Consider the following 12,833-nt stretch of genomic DNA (forward strand, 5'->3'; position numbering starts at 1 on the left):
AACCATCAGATCATTTACCATGCATCTGCTCCATCTCTGTATAAAGTAGCTATCTTTGTCACAAGCCAACTCAAAACATTAATCTTTTCTCCTTTCCTTAGCCATACATCATCAATCTTCTCTTTATTTCCATTCATCTTTACAAGCTTTATTCTTACACTTACCTTTCCAACCATGTCATTCTCAACCACTACCTTTTTTACAAATTTTCCAATAGTCATTGCCTTCTTCTTACCCGACACACTTCAACTCCTTTCTGTCGCTTTTCCTTCCTCCCATACTATATATATTCACTTCTTCCCTTTACATTCTTACTTTAGCATACTTTAAGTTATATAAATCTAACCAGTTATACTAGTATTCGAAAGTTTTAACTGATAGGGTTCTTCTTATGCTCATATTCATTCAAAAAAAAAAAAATCAGTTTTGAAAACAAACAACTTCTCCTTCTTACGTTCCTATATTCTATTGTCTCAACATTTGTGTTTGTGTTATTAAAATCTACAATTACAGTTTTTACACTACTAATAAAACTCATAAGACTCAAAAATAAAAATAGAAATATTTGCAAGAATTACATAGTAAAAGTTTTAGTTACAAAACTAAAACAATAAAAAAAATACTTGCAAAAATAAAAATAGTACTTTTTGCAAACTAGTACCACACAATTGTTCCCTCTGGTGCCCTCAGTAGAGTGAAGGAGCTCCAAATCCCACTAGTCGTGGCCATTCCCTGGAAACCCATTTCGCCAAGAAGAAAGTGCATTTATTTCCTCTCTGTATCACCTCTCTAATCAAATCATGCTCTTTATCGACAGTGGAAGGCAATAGGACGCCGTGGGTGAGCACTCGTTCCTTTTCTCTGGGTTTCCAATTTATCAATTTTTCATTTCTTAATTGTTTTTGTTTTTAATTGGGTTTAAATTAAATCTTTGTTTGGGAGGTAGGGTTTTGTTGGCCAAAATCTGTTTAGTTTGGAATGGGGACATACCGATTTGGATTGTTTTAACCACACCCTACTCAATTTTGTTGCTTCTGATGTCCACCCCACCCAAATTTAGCGTGCTAAATTTAAACTGTGTTAGGATGTATTCTGTGAAAATTCAATTATTTAATTTTGTGTTTATATATTGGCTTTATTGCAGAAGCAAAGGAGACACTCTCTTTCTGTTACTTCCTTTTCTCTCTCTCTTTAGTGACTCACAAATGAAAATGTATGTTTCCACCATTTTTATTTGTTTTCAGATTAATACACTAATTTCAGTTGAACCTTTCCCTTATCTATCGGCATATAGTTGATGTTTACTAACTGTGTCATAGCTTAGAGGTCAATGCTGGTGCACTCACAAATTTTGAGGTCCTTGATTTTTTACAAGCTAAAGGAGCTTCAAAGGATCCAACAAGGGTTATTACCAAAGTAGCTCACTCTGAATACAAGGTTAAATTTGCTTTTTCTAATGACAATATATTTTAAGTTTTATTGGTAGATGAATCTGCTGCATATGAGCAGGTTTATGATTATTTGGTTGACACTGCTGCCTCTGATCAAACAAGAGAGAGCATAGATGAGTTTTTGACAAGCATTAAACGGCATGACCTAGCTAAAACTGAGGTTCTGAACATATTGAACACTAGGCCAGCTGGTGAAGTTGAAATATTCCCTGTAAGTATCAAAATTTTAATTTTCCCATTTATTTTACACCTAACCATTTAGTTAAGAGTTATTAGCTCTGCTATGTATTTTCTGTTATGTCTTTAGCTTTAAAGTATGAAATATTTTCTTGTATCATTTTTTCTGTAATGTAACTTTTCAACACTAGCATATAAGCAACAAAAAAATTTCTTACAATTAACAGTTATTATAGCATAATTCCTATTTTTCTTCTCATAACACTTGAAAAAGAGAATGATTTTATTATTTTCATTCTTGACAATTACATTCTCCTTACCTCTATGTATAAGAATCTAATCTTCTAAAAAAGAAAAATAAGAAAACAATGTACTAAAAATAATCTCAAAGATCATACTCCTATTTTCTCTAATTAGGGAGATTCTATAGATATTTTTTTTAATTAAGAATATTCTATAAATATTTTCTCTAATTACAACAATAACTAATTTGTTCTGATAATATCTAAACATAATTTACAAGAAACTGTTATTGGTAAGATCAGCCAATTTGGAAACATAGTCTCTGCGTTATTAATAACTTAAAATGATAAAAAAGATAAAGTAATTGGTCGTTCCACAATTCACATCTTAGATCTAATAACAATAGAATTTTGAATGCTTTTTTAACCATTTAGATTTTTTTATGCATTCCCAAATTGCTTTTCTTGGAAAACCTGTAATGATAACTTAGTTGGAAGCATGCAGACAATTAGACTTAGCTTTAACTTTCTTTGGTACCAACTTATATAGAGACCTGTTAGTGAAATTTAGAGGGTGAACTGTAGTGAAAAGTGAGGTGCTGCCTTGTGAACTATAGAGGTCATAGGTTCAAATATTGGGAACACGCTCTCCATTCTCCATTTACGAGGATAAGGCTGCATATATCCATAAGGAGGTTTTCATGCAAGGGTTTCGCCTTTGGTTTGAATACATATGGTAGTGGTCATGGGCAAATCCTGATGGACCAAATCTACAACAACATTCAGTCTTCTTAGTTTTTAAATCTCTCTGTTTTGCTACCAAAGTGAGCTTTTACTTACCACAAGCTTTGCTCATTTAAGGGAATGGTGGAGTATATTATTAGACATTTTAAACTTGTTATACACGATAATTTCTAATTAGATGACGAGATAAAATATTTTTACATGACAGATTATGGTCTATACGTAGGTTTTAAACTTCAAACTTAAAGATATTAAGAAGGATTAACTAGTTTTGTCCCTGTAAAACTTTGGATTTTTGTTCAGTGCCTATGATATTTTTTTGTTTAAGAAAAATTAGTTCTGGAGAGGGTTAAAAATAAATGAAAGACTAAAAATTGTCATTTATTTTGTACAGACTAAAATAAAAATATTTTTTTTTTTGGAAGGACTATACTTTTTTTTAGCCCTGATTTTCATATTCTTGTGAGATTTGCTTTTGGATATGTTAACTCCTGATTAATTAATTGTGTTTGTCTAAGGAGCAAGGTGTTTGGAATCATCAGGTTTGCAAGTCTGCCATTTTTGACTATGCATATGAAATAGGAATGCTTGAATTTTTAATCCAAAAAATTAAAGAGTGTTTGATAATAATTTTGTGGCTAAAGAGTGTTGTCATCTCTAATTGTAAATCTCGAGTTTTCCAGTGTTGGTAGGACTTAGATTTGACTGATCATACGCCTTTAAATATTCAGTCTATTTGAATAGCTACCCTTTCGAAACTGTAATTAATCAGTTTGATTACACAGATCATAGAGAATTGTGAGGGGCGTTTTCCAGATGAAGAGGTGACCGAAATAGTTGACCTGGTGACGAAAACATTACCACCACCTCCCAATATGAAGCAGGAAGAAATTAACAAGGGTGATGAAGAAACTGCTACACTGAAAAATGAAAAGGATGAGATTAGTGAAGATCCAATGGACACAAGATAACAGAACTAATTGTTTATAAAGGACGCTTCTCATATAAAATTTATTGATTTTTATCTTCAAACTCAAATCTCCACATGGTTTCTCCAAATTGTCATGTTTATTTCATTCATTTTTTAAGCATGTATTATCTCTAAACAAGTGAATTAACTAATATTATATTACTCTAATTTAATAATAATCTCGAGCTTGATTTCAGAACATATAATTGTATTAAATATATGAAAATGGAATTTTACCATCTATATTAACTTTTGTTGGTTTGTCAAAATCATCATCCATTATCTACATACGATTAACTCCCATTAAAATTTTACATTTTCGCATAAAGAATATAATGTTTGTTGCGATTCTAAATAATTGTCCGACTATTTTAAGTTAACCAGACCAACTACGAGTATTTTCTTCTATAGAGAACCTTTCATCATGTAAGAAAAAAAATATTAATCACTTAATAATGTCAAATGGAGTATTAACAATAAAAATATTTATTTGGTCGGATAATTCAATAACATAATTTGATCGATGAGTTTCTTCTTACTATTTGGTCCAATTCACTTTCTTTCTCAGCTTCTTGCAAGGACCTTCCAATTGTATGTATTTTTTCATCTATTGTTTTTTCTTCATAGTTTGCATTTACATCTCAGCTTGATAACTAGTCTTTATTTCCTTAATGCTGTAACTTATATGAAAAGTTTTTGTCTGAAATCACAACATAAACCATGCGAGAAAACTGATTAAATGTACAAATTGAAAAAAAAAATTGATTCGGATGTCGGTGTTTTATACCAATGTTAAAAATAAATAAAAAGATATCAGAAAATGATAATTAAGATATATTAGTACGTCATAAGTAAAATGTATGCTTCCAATATTAATTCAATATATTTCGTGCTTATGTAAATAATACAGACCAAAGTTGGTAGGCTTCATTGCAATACTCGAATTGCTGAGCCACAACCACATGGAATATTTATAGCAGTAATTGTTACAGGCTTAGGGAATAGAAGAAGAGTCAAACAGTAATATTGATAGATGCATTAATTTGAGTTTTCAGAACTGAACATTGGTGATGAAAGACTGGCCAAATCTCCAATTGGAGGGTGCTGCATTGATTGCAGTGCGAGTCTTCCCATTGCTGAGTTGAACTTTGAAAGACAAACTCTGACCATTCAGATATCTGAGGCTTTGCCAGTTAGCACCCCAATTTCTTGTCATGCTTTCCCACTTGTTCATTTTCGACCCTTTGATCCAAACTCTAGAAATCTCTCCACCTCCACCTACGTTGCTTATAAGCACCAATTCAAAATAGTCTCTCCCGTTGATGCTAAATCTGATGCCTCCACTTCTTTTGCACCCAACTCTGCATAATACAATTACCAGTTAGCAAAAGCTAAGTTCATCATATGATCTGTCATTTAAAGGCTTTTCAAATAACATCATAAACATACCTCCTGTAAAAAATTGGCACAATCCCAGCTTTGTACTTTGCTATTGTCTCAAATGCAGGTTGAGACATGTCAAAGTGTGGTCTAGGAGGATTACACCAACCACCATTGTCATTAGGGAGAGCAAAGTTTGGGGGACAGAAATTCGTGGCAGTGATAGTGATGGAAGTGCCCCTAAGGCACCATTGGGGCACTTGGTTTGCGTCACAAACTATAGTATAGCAACCACCGCATGATTTTCCGTCATTAAACAAAACAGTGCTCAAAGCAGCTGTTTTTATACCATAACCATCTGTGTTGAGATTTCCATAGCCACATGCTCCTCCTGCCAATGAATTACTTAGTCATGATTATTTGTTTGTTGCACTTCATTGTATAGACATGATATGAAGGGAAAAAATGAGACAAGAAAATGCATTTTAATTAATTACCCATTGTTCCTGAGGCATCACTTCCACCATAGAATGTTGCATGAGCTCGCAACCAAGCAGCTGATGCCAGTCCAAGTTCTGTGGTGAATAGCACCACAAGCAATATGAAACCACTCATAATGAACTTTTCCATCTTCTCTCTCTCTCTTTGACAAGACAATGAAGGATTGCTTAATTTGATACTATTATGGCATATTCCTATTATCATTTATAGCAGCAGTAGGGCCTTTTAGCCCATAGAAACAGCTAGCTGAAATTCAAATTGTTGGAAAAGAAATGTTGACCAACAAATTTGTCTCCTCTTATATTGAATTGAATATTCTCGATTAAATGCATTAATTAAAATACTAAAAGTGATGACATCAATCCAAGAGTAATGTGTAACGTGGATCTTTACAATGCTAAGTATAACAGGGTGTTATGTCAATATAAATGAAAAAAAAATGTTAAAATAAATTTCTAAAGTGAGTTAGTAGGGTATGTAAATTTAAATGTATTGTGAATATTAACTTTTAAAAATCAAGTTTTGAATTATTTATTTATTTTATATTAAAAAAGATTTAGGAAGTTAACCTTAATATCAATTACCAACATGTTGAAACTAAAAAGGATTAAAATACTATAATCTAACTAATTTAGTGTATAGTAGTTAAACATTCTATATTTACATGGTGTTAAACGGTCCATTTAGCGTGAAATTCATGTTCTATACATTTTACACAAAAGCTTATGAAACCAAATGAATCAAAGATCAATTTTCTAAACAATTATGTTGGATTGATAGATCTTAAATTCAGCGAAAGATATTACATCAAAGTAATGATGATAAATGGTATGAGCAGAAGGGAGGTAGAAGTGAGAAAAAGAGTGTAGTTTAAAAACTAAAATTTTACTTTATTCTTCAAATTAAATTTGAAAAACCTTATCCAATCATTGGGTGTAAGGTTTTTAACCCAATTGAGGTAATTGAGGAAATCCATGTCACAGATTCGACGATTTAAGATGTCCGTAGTACGTGAGTGGTACAGCACATGCAGTTCCCACAAGCTGCTCTGCAGCACACAACATGCATGATATTATAATGATAAATGGTATAAATTATAGGGCATTTGAATGATAGGTTATCAAAGAAACAGATAGAAAGTACTTCGGTTCCGTACTTATATATATAATGTATGAAAAGTCAATTGGATGAAAGAAATTATGGGTATTATGCATGAATATTTAATACTTTCATACTTGTAGTAACATGCAATACCTAATTATATGCCATCATCATATTTGTTTATATATATATATATCAAGAGATGGGGTCGCAAGCAGTTTCGTTCACACACATCAATTATAATAAGTGTATGACTAGGTTCATGGCTAGATGCCATGTATTACTGCACCCATCACATGGCACATGGCACATGGCACATGACTTTTTGATTAATTAATTCTTATTTTTAATCCATTTAAAAAGACCTTTCATAAAAAACAATTAATCTCAAATATTTCAAATTCATTTGATATTCCGTAATATAGAATCACCCAAAAAAATTAAAATTGTCTTCATTTATCTTTTACTCAACTATTATAAGATCGTATTAATTCCTAAGATAATTATCGCCTAATGAATCCCTAGTATAATATTAATGGTTTTGATCAATAATGATTTTTTGTTGTTTTATTTTATATGTAATTAATTTCATATTTTATTTAATATTTGTATTAAATTATTGAAATTACCAAAAGCAAAATAGTTACATAGATACTTTTTTAGATTTATTGGATCATCACACACATGTATGTAGATATTAAAAGTTAGATTATAAAGATTAACAATAAGACTAAAGTTATCATGTTTTAAAAACTGTAAGAACAAAATGGAACAATGAAAACCAAAATTATCATTACTTTTGAACTAAAGGAACATAATTAAGTTATTTGTAGTAAAGTATTTGCTTAAACGTTACCTTGAGAATTCTTGTTAGAAAGAGCATTTCTTAATTAATGAATAACATTGTGTCAATGCGCGTAGAAACCTGCGCGTTGGGAAGTACAAGGGCCCAAATAAGAAAGGCCCACACCAAGCAAAGCAACTCAGCAAAACTTTTCTTTCAGTCCAAACGAGTCTTGCCATAGAAAAGAACCTGTGGTGTGAAGAAAATTAGATTCTCTTCTGATTTTTTTTTTCTGTCTTTATTTTGTTTTCAAAATGCACCTATCGATAATGATTTTTTTTGTTTAAAAATATATTAATACGAGTGCATTTTTAATATTCAATAAAAAAGACATACACTTTGTATTAATTGAAAATAATTTATCAATAGACACGCCTTTTTATTTGTTTTTTTTACTTTTTTTTGTTAATCATTAACATATAATAATTTAGCAATAGAAGTTATAACTATGCAATAATATAAGTTTGTCACAGATATATTTCTCTTAAAAAAGTTAGATAATTACAAGTTTTTGAATATGCTGGGACCGTTTTTGGTTTGGTGTTAGATGATTATTGAAATCGCTTTTGGAAATGGCTTCTCGACATTATCTCTTAAGGATAACAATGGCTTTGAGGGTGTGTATGTGTGTGTCTTATTTTTCAAATTTTCGTTGTAAGGGATAATAACGAACTAATTGGTCGATGTTGTTAAACTGAGCAATCAATGCTTAAGGAAAAGACGTGCTGAACAGTATATTACAAAAAAAAAAAAAAGAAGTTTGAGACAAATATACTAAATTCCCATTATTTAATTGGCATACATATATGGTATATTATTAAGTTTTATTTACGCTTTTAATCAACAGTTTTAGGGTTGAGTCATCAGCATTATCCATGCTATTTTGATTCAATCGTGTAGGTAATAGGAGAGAAGTGAATATGCAGATTAGCAATTTCCTTGAATGTGATAAGATGTGATATATATTCGAATGAATAGTACATTTTGCAGACAGCAAAATGAGAATTAGGAAAGCAATAAAGAGTTTTTAAGAAAAGGCTTATCTGCATTGTTTGGTGCATAGAAGATATGTGTATTAATTGGTTTTGGTTTTGGTTCATTCACAATCGAAGCTATTGAGTGGGACCAAAATAACCAGCTGTTCACAACTGCATCTCATTTTCTTTTCTTTTCTTTTCCATTTTCCTTTTTCTCAAAGAACATTATTGAAAAAATGGCATTTCAATTAAGCTGGTGGGACTACCTTCTCCTCTTATCCTTCCAAACACTTGTTTCCATTTTTGGACGTTACGCAACGCAGCTATTAACTTTTTTTAAAAAAAAAAAAGTGTATTCTTATTTTTTCTCTATACAAAATAGCATCAAATTTTTTGACAAAGACACAGAAATTAAAGAGACTCTTCTGTAATGGATATAAGGATAAGTATTAAACGATGTGTGATTATTCTGGATAGACTTCAAAATATTTCTTTTTCTTTATCATACTATATTTTTTTCTTATTTTCTCTCTCGATATATATAAACACAACCCCATCAAAAAAATATCATTCATTATATGAAAATACTTTTAACTGGTGATGTTGATGAAAATACACAATAGAACCAACCAAATGTGTTTGATTTGCATGAATTACATCGAAACTCGTACTTAAAAGAGTTTGCATAGAATATAGTCATACGTATACATTGTATCTCTTTGAAGCATGAAAATAATTAAAAGAGTCTGCATAACATAAATTAGAAAATTCTAAAGTGCTAACTCATACTTAAATTTTTAAAATAATGACATGTACCTAATTATTTAAAACTGTTTCGATGCATATCTGTAATAGTGAAACCCTTCTTCTCTTGTACATTTGTCTCGTTATAACTATAAAAAGCCCCAAGAATATGCCATTTTTCCCACAAACTCTTCTTCTTCCACTTTTCAATAAAGCTTATGCTCTGCCGTCCTAGCTAGTCTCTCTTTCTGTGTTTTCTCCTTGGTTAGTTACTTTTAATAAATAAATAATCAATTTTGCTACTATAGCCACCACTTTCTTTACTGAATATCTTTCAAAGTATTTATTAAATTATGTAAGTTTTCATTAGTTTAGCTTTTACGTCAATGTATTTTGCTAATATTTTTTTATACTTTGAGAAATATTTAGTATGGCGTTCAATATTTGAAAATTTACTTATTTTATTTATTTATTTTGGTGACTATTAGGAGAAAGTAGTACTTTAAAAATGGAATTGATTACACTTAGTTTTATTAGACGTGGAATCCACGGTCACTATTTTTAGAGAACTGCACTGCCACTGTTTTAATTATTTTATTGCTACGTCTTATAACAAATTCTGCATGAGAGAGAAAGGAAAACATGATAGACAAGTTTATTATAAAATAAGTAGAGGAGATAAAATATGTTGTTGTGTCTGTTATAAATTTGAAACTATAGCAGGTCAAACAAAACAAAACAAAACTAAATTTTATCTTGACTTGAAGTTTCAAATTTCAATACAAAGGATATTTAGGGTTCTATATTACGTGATTTTGCTTTCTATGACTAAATCAGATTAAACCTATCCAAGTTAAATTTATACTTAAAAGTCTAAACTTTAAGTTTTGTATTTCTTAAACTGTTGGTTATTATCCATTATGTGATAGAGAAAGACAGGAGAAAAAAGTGTAGAAGTTTATTGCATAAAAAATACTGTTTTTTTTTTTACTTAGCTGATTTAAAAACCATTATCATAAATACTGTTTACTACTATATATGCATATGTAGTTACTTACGTTAAATAGTATGTATATATAGAGAGAGAAGATAGCATTGGTAGTGATATATTTTATTCTGACTTCATTCTCATCAGGAAGCTAAACAATGAATTGGGAAGGAGGTCTCAAAAGCATGGTGTTGATGGTTGCTTTTATGGTGGCCATGGTGGCTGTTCAAAATGTAAGGTGCGAGGAAGGTGTTGATCATGTTCGTGACTCAGCACGCAATTTAGTTCAGAACGGTGGCTTCGTTCGACGAAGCGGCACCAACTTTGTTCTGAACAACAAGCGTTTCTACTTCAACGGATTCAACGCTTACTGGTTAATGTTAATGGCATCTGACCCATCAACGAGGCCCAAGGTCACTTCCGTTTTGCAACAAGCTTCCAGCCATGGCTTAACCGTTGCCAGAACTTGGGCTTTCAACGATGGAGCTTACAGAGCCCTTCAGGTTTCTCCTGGTTCATACGACGAGAAAGTATTCAGGGTCAGTATATATTAACTGAATCCATCTTCCATTAAGATTTCTTTGTTGTGAAATTCCATGGTGATGAAGTAGTGCATGCGTGTTGCGTAGGGATTGGACTTTGTGATATCAGAAGCGGGAAAAAATGGTGTACGATTGATACTGAGCTTGGTGAACAACTGGAAAGATTTTGGTGGGAAAAATCAGTATGTGGAATGGGTGAAGCAGCATGGTGAGTACGTGAACACTGAAGATGATTTCTTTACGCATCCTTTGGCCAAACAACACTTCAAAAACCATATCAAGGTAACTATATCCAGCCATGCATGCACACCAGCATAGCCACAACAACTATAGTAGTGGTGGACCACCTATTTCTTTGCGTGTAGTTTCTGCCGTTGCAACCATAATTACGTTTTCTAGAAATATAAACATCACCACCTCTCACTGTCAAACTATATATTATTACTACGTTTAATGCTTTTTTTATCCAAAAACTAATCAATCTCGTAGATTCATTATGTGTTTAAAAAACAATGATGTTCTTCAAATTTCACTTTTTTAATTAACTTGGTAACTAATTCTTTGTGGTTTACAAATATGCAGGCTGTGCTGACGAGAAAAAACACAGTAAGTGGGGTGGCATATAAGGACGATCCTGCCATATTTGCATGGGAACTTATGAACGAACCCCGTTCCCAACACGACAACTCCGGAAAAGTTATTCAGGTCCTTTCTCGGTTGCTCTCGTGCTACTACTATAGTTTAGATATTACCAAACATCATAGTACATACATATATGCACAATAACTGGCCACATACGCAACACATATGTGATTGCTTTTGTTTGGCATTCTTTCTTGATATTTTGACAGCATATTGCATATATATAATTACACTTGTCATGTTATTCCTTTCCTTCAATTCAAGATTCCCAAATGAAACAGGCCACCGATTATTCAATATTATCGCTGCGAATGTGAATAATATATCAAAATAATTAAACTTGGTTGTTAATCATTCAATTATAGATATATATAATTATTATATATATGCTACTGAGAATATTACTATATATATATGTACGTCATGCATTTGCAGGAATGGGTGATTGAGATGGCTGCATACGTCAAATCCATCGATAGTAATCATTTACTTGAAATAGGACTCGAAGGGTTCTATGGTGAAGATAGAAAACAAATCAATCCCGGGTACCAACTTATTGGCACTGATTTCATTTCTAACAACCTAGTTCATCATGTCGATTTTGCCACCATGCATCTCTACCCTGAACAATGGTACGTACGACATATAATAATTATATATATATATATATATACATATGTTTTCACTTATAAATTAATATAAAGAAGAAAAGTAATAATAAGTTATAATATAAATGTACATGCAGGCTGCCAGGCTCAAATGAAGCTGCTCAGGTTGCATTTGTTGACAAGTGGCTACAAACACACATTGAGGATTCGAAAAATGTTCTTGGGAAACCTATTGTCGTTGGTGAATTTGGGAAGTCCTGTAGGTCATACAGTGTGGCTGAAAGGGACAGTTACTTGAGCAAAATGTATAATGCAATATACAGTAATGCTATCAGTGGGGGACCCTGTGCTGGAGGGCTTTTTTGGCAGCTCATGGCTCAAGGAATGGACAATTTCTATGATGGTTATGAAGTTGTCTTCCAGAACAGTCCTTCAACTACCAGAATTATTGATCAACAATCCCACAAAATGTCAAGTATTGCTTAGTACAAAACCATTAAATTCCACCACTACCTCACATCCATTTATGTATGTTACAACATATATTCCCCTTACTGGACGTGTTCCTAGGAAAATACCATGTGCTGTTAACAAATTAAAGCGAGTGAAGGAATTATATATATATATATATATATATATATATATATATATATGGGTCCAATGATATATATCAGGGACAGTTTGTAAGCATTTTCCTTAATATGTACGAAAATGAATGTTTATTTCTTTGTGAGTGTTTGTACAGCATTCATAATTTTGAATCACGTTACACGTAGTATATGTTCATGTTGAAAAATCACGTAACTGCTTTTCCTTTTTCAATATTTCTGTGGTGGATATGTATATTTCATTATAGATATTAAGCAAAAAATTAAGCTTTCCTTCGGGTTAATTCTGGGGGTAAGATAAGAGAATTATACTG

The 12,833-nt window shown here is 31.7% G+C and overlaps 3 protein-coding genes across 3 annotated transcripts; 2 read left to right on the plus strand and 1 right to left on the minus strand.

The window, feature by feature from the left end:
* Positions 1-543: 543 nt before the first annotated feature.
* On the plus strand, positions 544-3,646 carry LOC124840831 (uncharacterized). Its single transcript, XM_047316954.2, has 5 exons — positions 544-840; positions 1,145-1,213; positions 1,320-1,437; positions 1,510-1,662; positions 3,400-3,646. The coding sequence occupies exons 2-5, from the start codon at positions 1,206-1,208 to the stop codon at positions 3,583-3,585; spliced, it is 465 nt and encodes a 154-aa protein (XP_047172910.1). The 5' UTR covers positions 544-840; positions 1,145-1,205; the 3' UTR covers positions 3,586-3,646.
* A 795-nt stretch (positions 3,647-4,441) lies between these two features.
* On the minus strand, positions 4,442-5,620 carry LOC124840835 (putative expansin-A17). Its single transcript, XM_047316959.2, has 3 exons — positions 5,462-5,620; positions 5,034-5,355; positions 4,442-4,945 (listed from the first exon to the last, which is right to left on the minus strand). The coding sequence occupies exons 1-3, from the start codon at positions 5,592-5,594 to the stop codon at positions 4,636-4,638; spliced, it is 765 nt and encodes a 254-aa protein (XP_047172915.2). The 5' UTR covers positions 5,595-5,620; the 3' UTR covers positions 4,442-4,635.
* A 3,684-nt stretch (positions 5,621-9,304) lies between these two features.
* Positions 9,305-12,639, plus strand: LOC124840834 (mannan endo-1,4-beta-mannosidase 4-like). The gene is made up of 6 exons (XM_047316958.2): positions 9,305-9,395; positions 10,267-10,658; positions 10,749-10,943; positions 11,244-11,366; positions 11,739-11,935; positions 12,049-12,639. The coding sequence occupies exons 2-6, from the start codon at positions 10,278-10,280 to the stop codon at positions 12,395-12,397; spliced, it is 1,245 nt and encodes a 414-aa protein (XP_047172914.1). The 5' UTR covers positions 9,305-9,395; positions 10,267-10,277; the 3' UTR covers positions 12,398-12,639.
* Positions 12,640-12,833: the final 194 nt, after the last annotated feature.

The sequence above is a fragment of the Vigna umbellata genome, chromosome 5 (genome assembly GCF_029865625.1).
Source record: "Vigna umbellata cultivar VRB3 chromosome 5, Vumbellata_1.0, whole genome shotgun sequence".
NCBI lineage: Eukaryota > Viridiplantae > Streptophyta > Magnoliopsida > Fabales > Fabaceae > Vigna > Vigna umbellata.

Excerpts from the sequence above, each read along its gene's own strand:
- LOC124840831 (XM_047316954.2), top strand. Across the intron at positions 1,438-1,509 it reads TAGCTCACTCTGAATACAAG|GTTTATGATTATTTGGTTGA; the intron begins GTTAAATTTGCT and ends GCATATGAGCAG. Across the intron at positions 1,663-3,399 it reads GTGAAGTTGAAATATTCCCT|ATCATAGAGAATTGTGAGGG; the intron begins GTAAGTATCAAA and ends TTGATTACACAG.
- LOC124840835 (XM_047316959.2), bottom strand. The coding sequence starts at position 5,594 with ATGGAAAAGTTCATTATGAGTGGTTTCATATTGCTTGTGGTGCTATTC. Across the intron at positions 5,356-5,461 it reads TGATGCCTCAGGAACAATGG|GAGGAGCATGTGGCTATGGA; the intron begins GTAATTAATTAA and ends ATTCATTGGCAG. Across the intron at positions 4,946-5,033 it reads GTGCCAATTTTTTACAGGAG|AGTTGGGTGCAAAAGAAGTG; the intron begins GTATGTTTATGA and ends TGTATTATGCAG.
- LOC124840834 (XM_047316958.2), top strand. The coding sequence starts at position 10,278 with ATGAATTGGGAAGGAGGTCTCAAAAGCATGGTGTTGATGGTTGCTTTT. Across the intron at positions 10,659-10,748 it reads ACGACGAGAAAGTATTCAGG|GGATTGGACTTTGTGATATC; the intron begins GTCAGTATATAT and ends CGTGTTGCGTAG. Across the intron at positions 10,944-11,243 it reads ACTTCAAAAACCATATCAAG|GCTGTGCTGACGAGAAAAAA; the intron begins GTAACTATATCC and ends ACAAATATGCAG.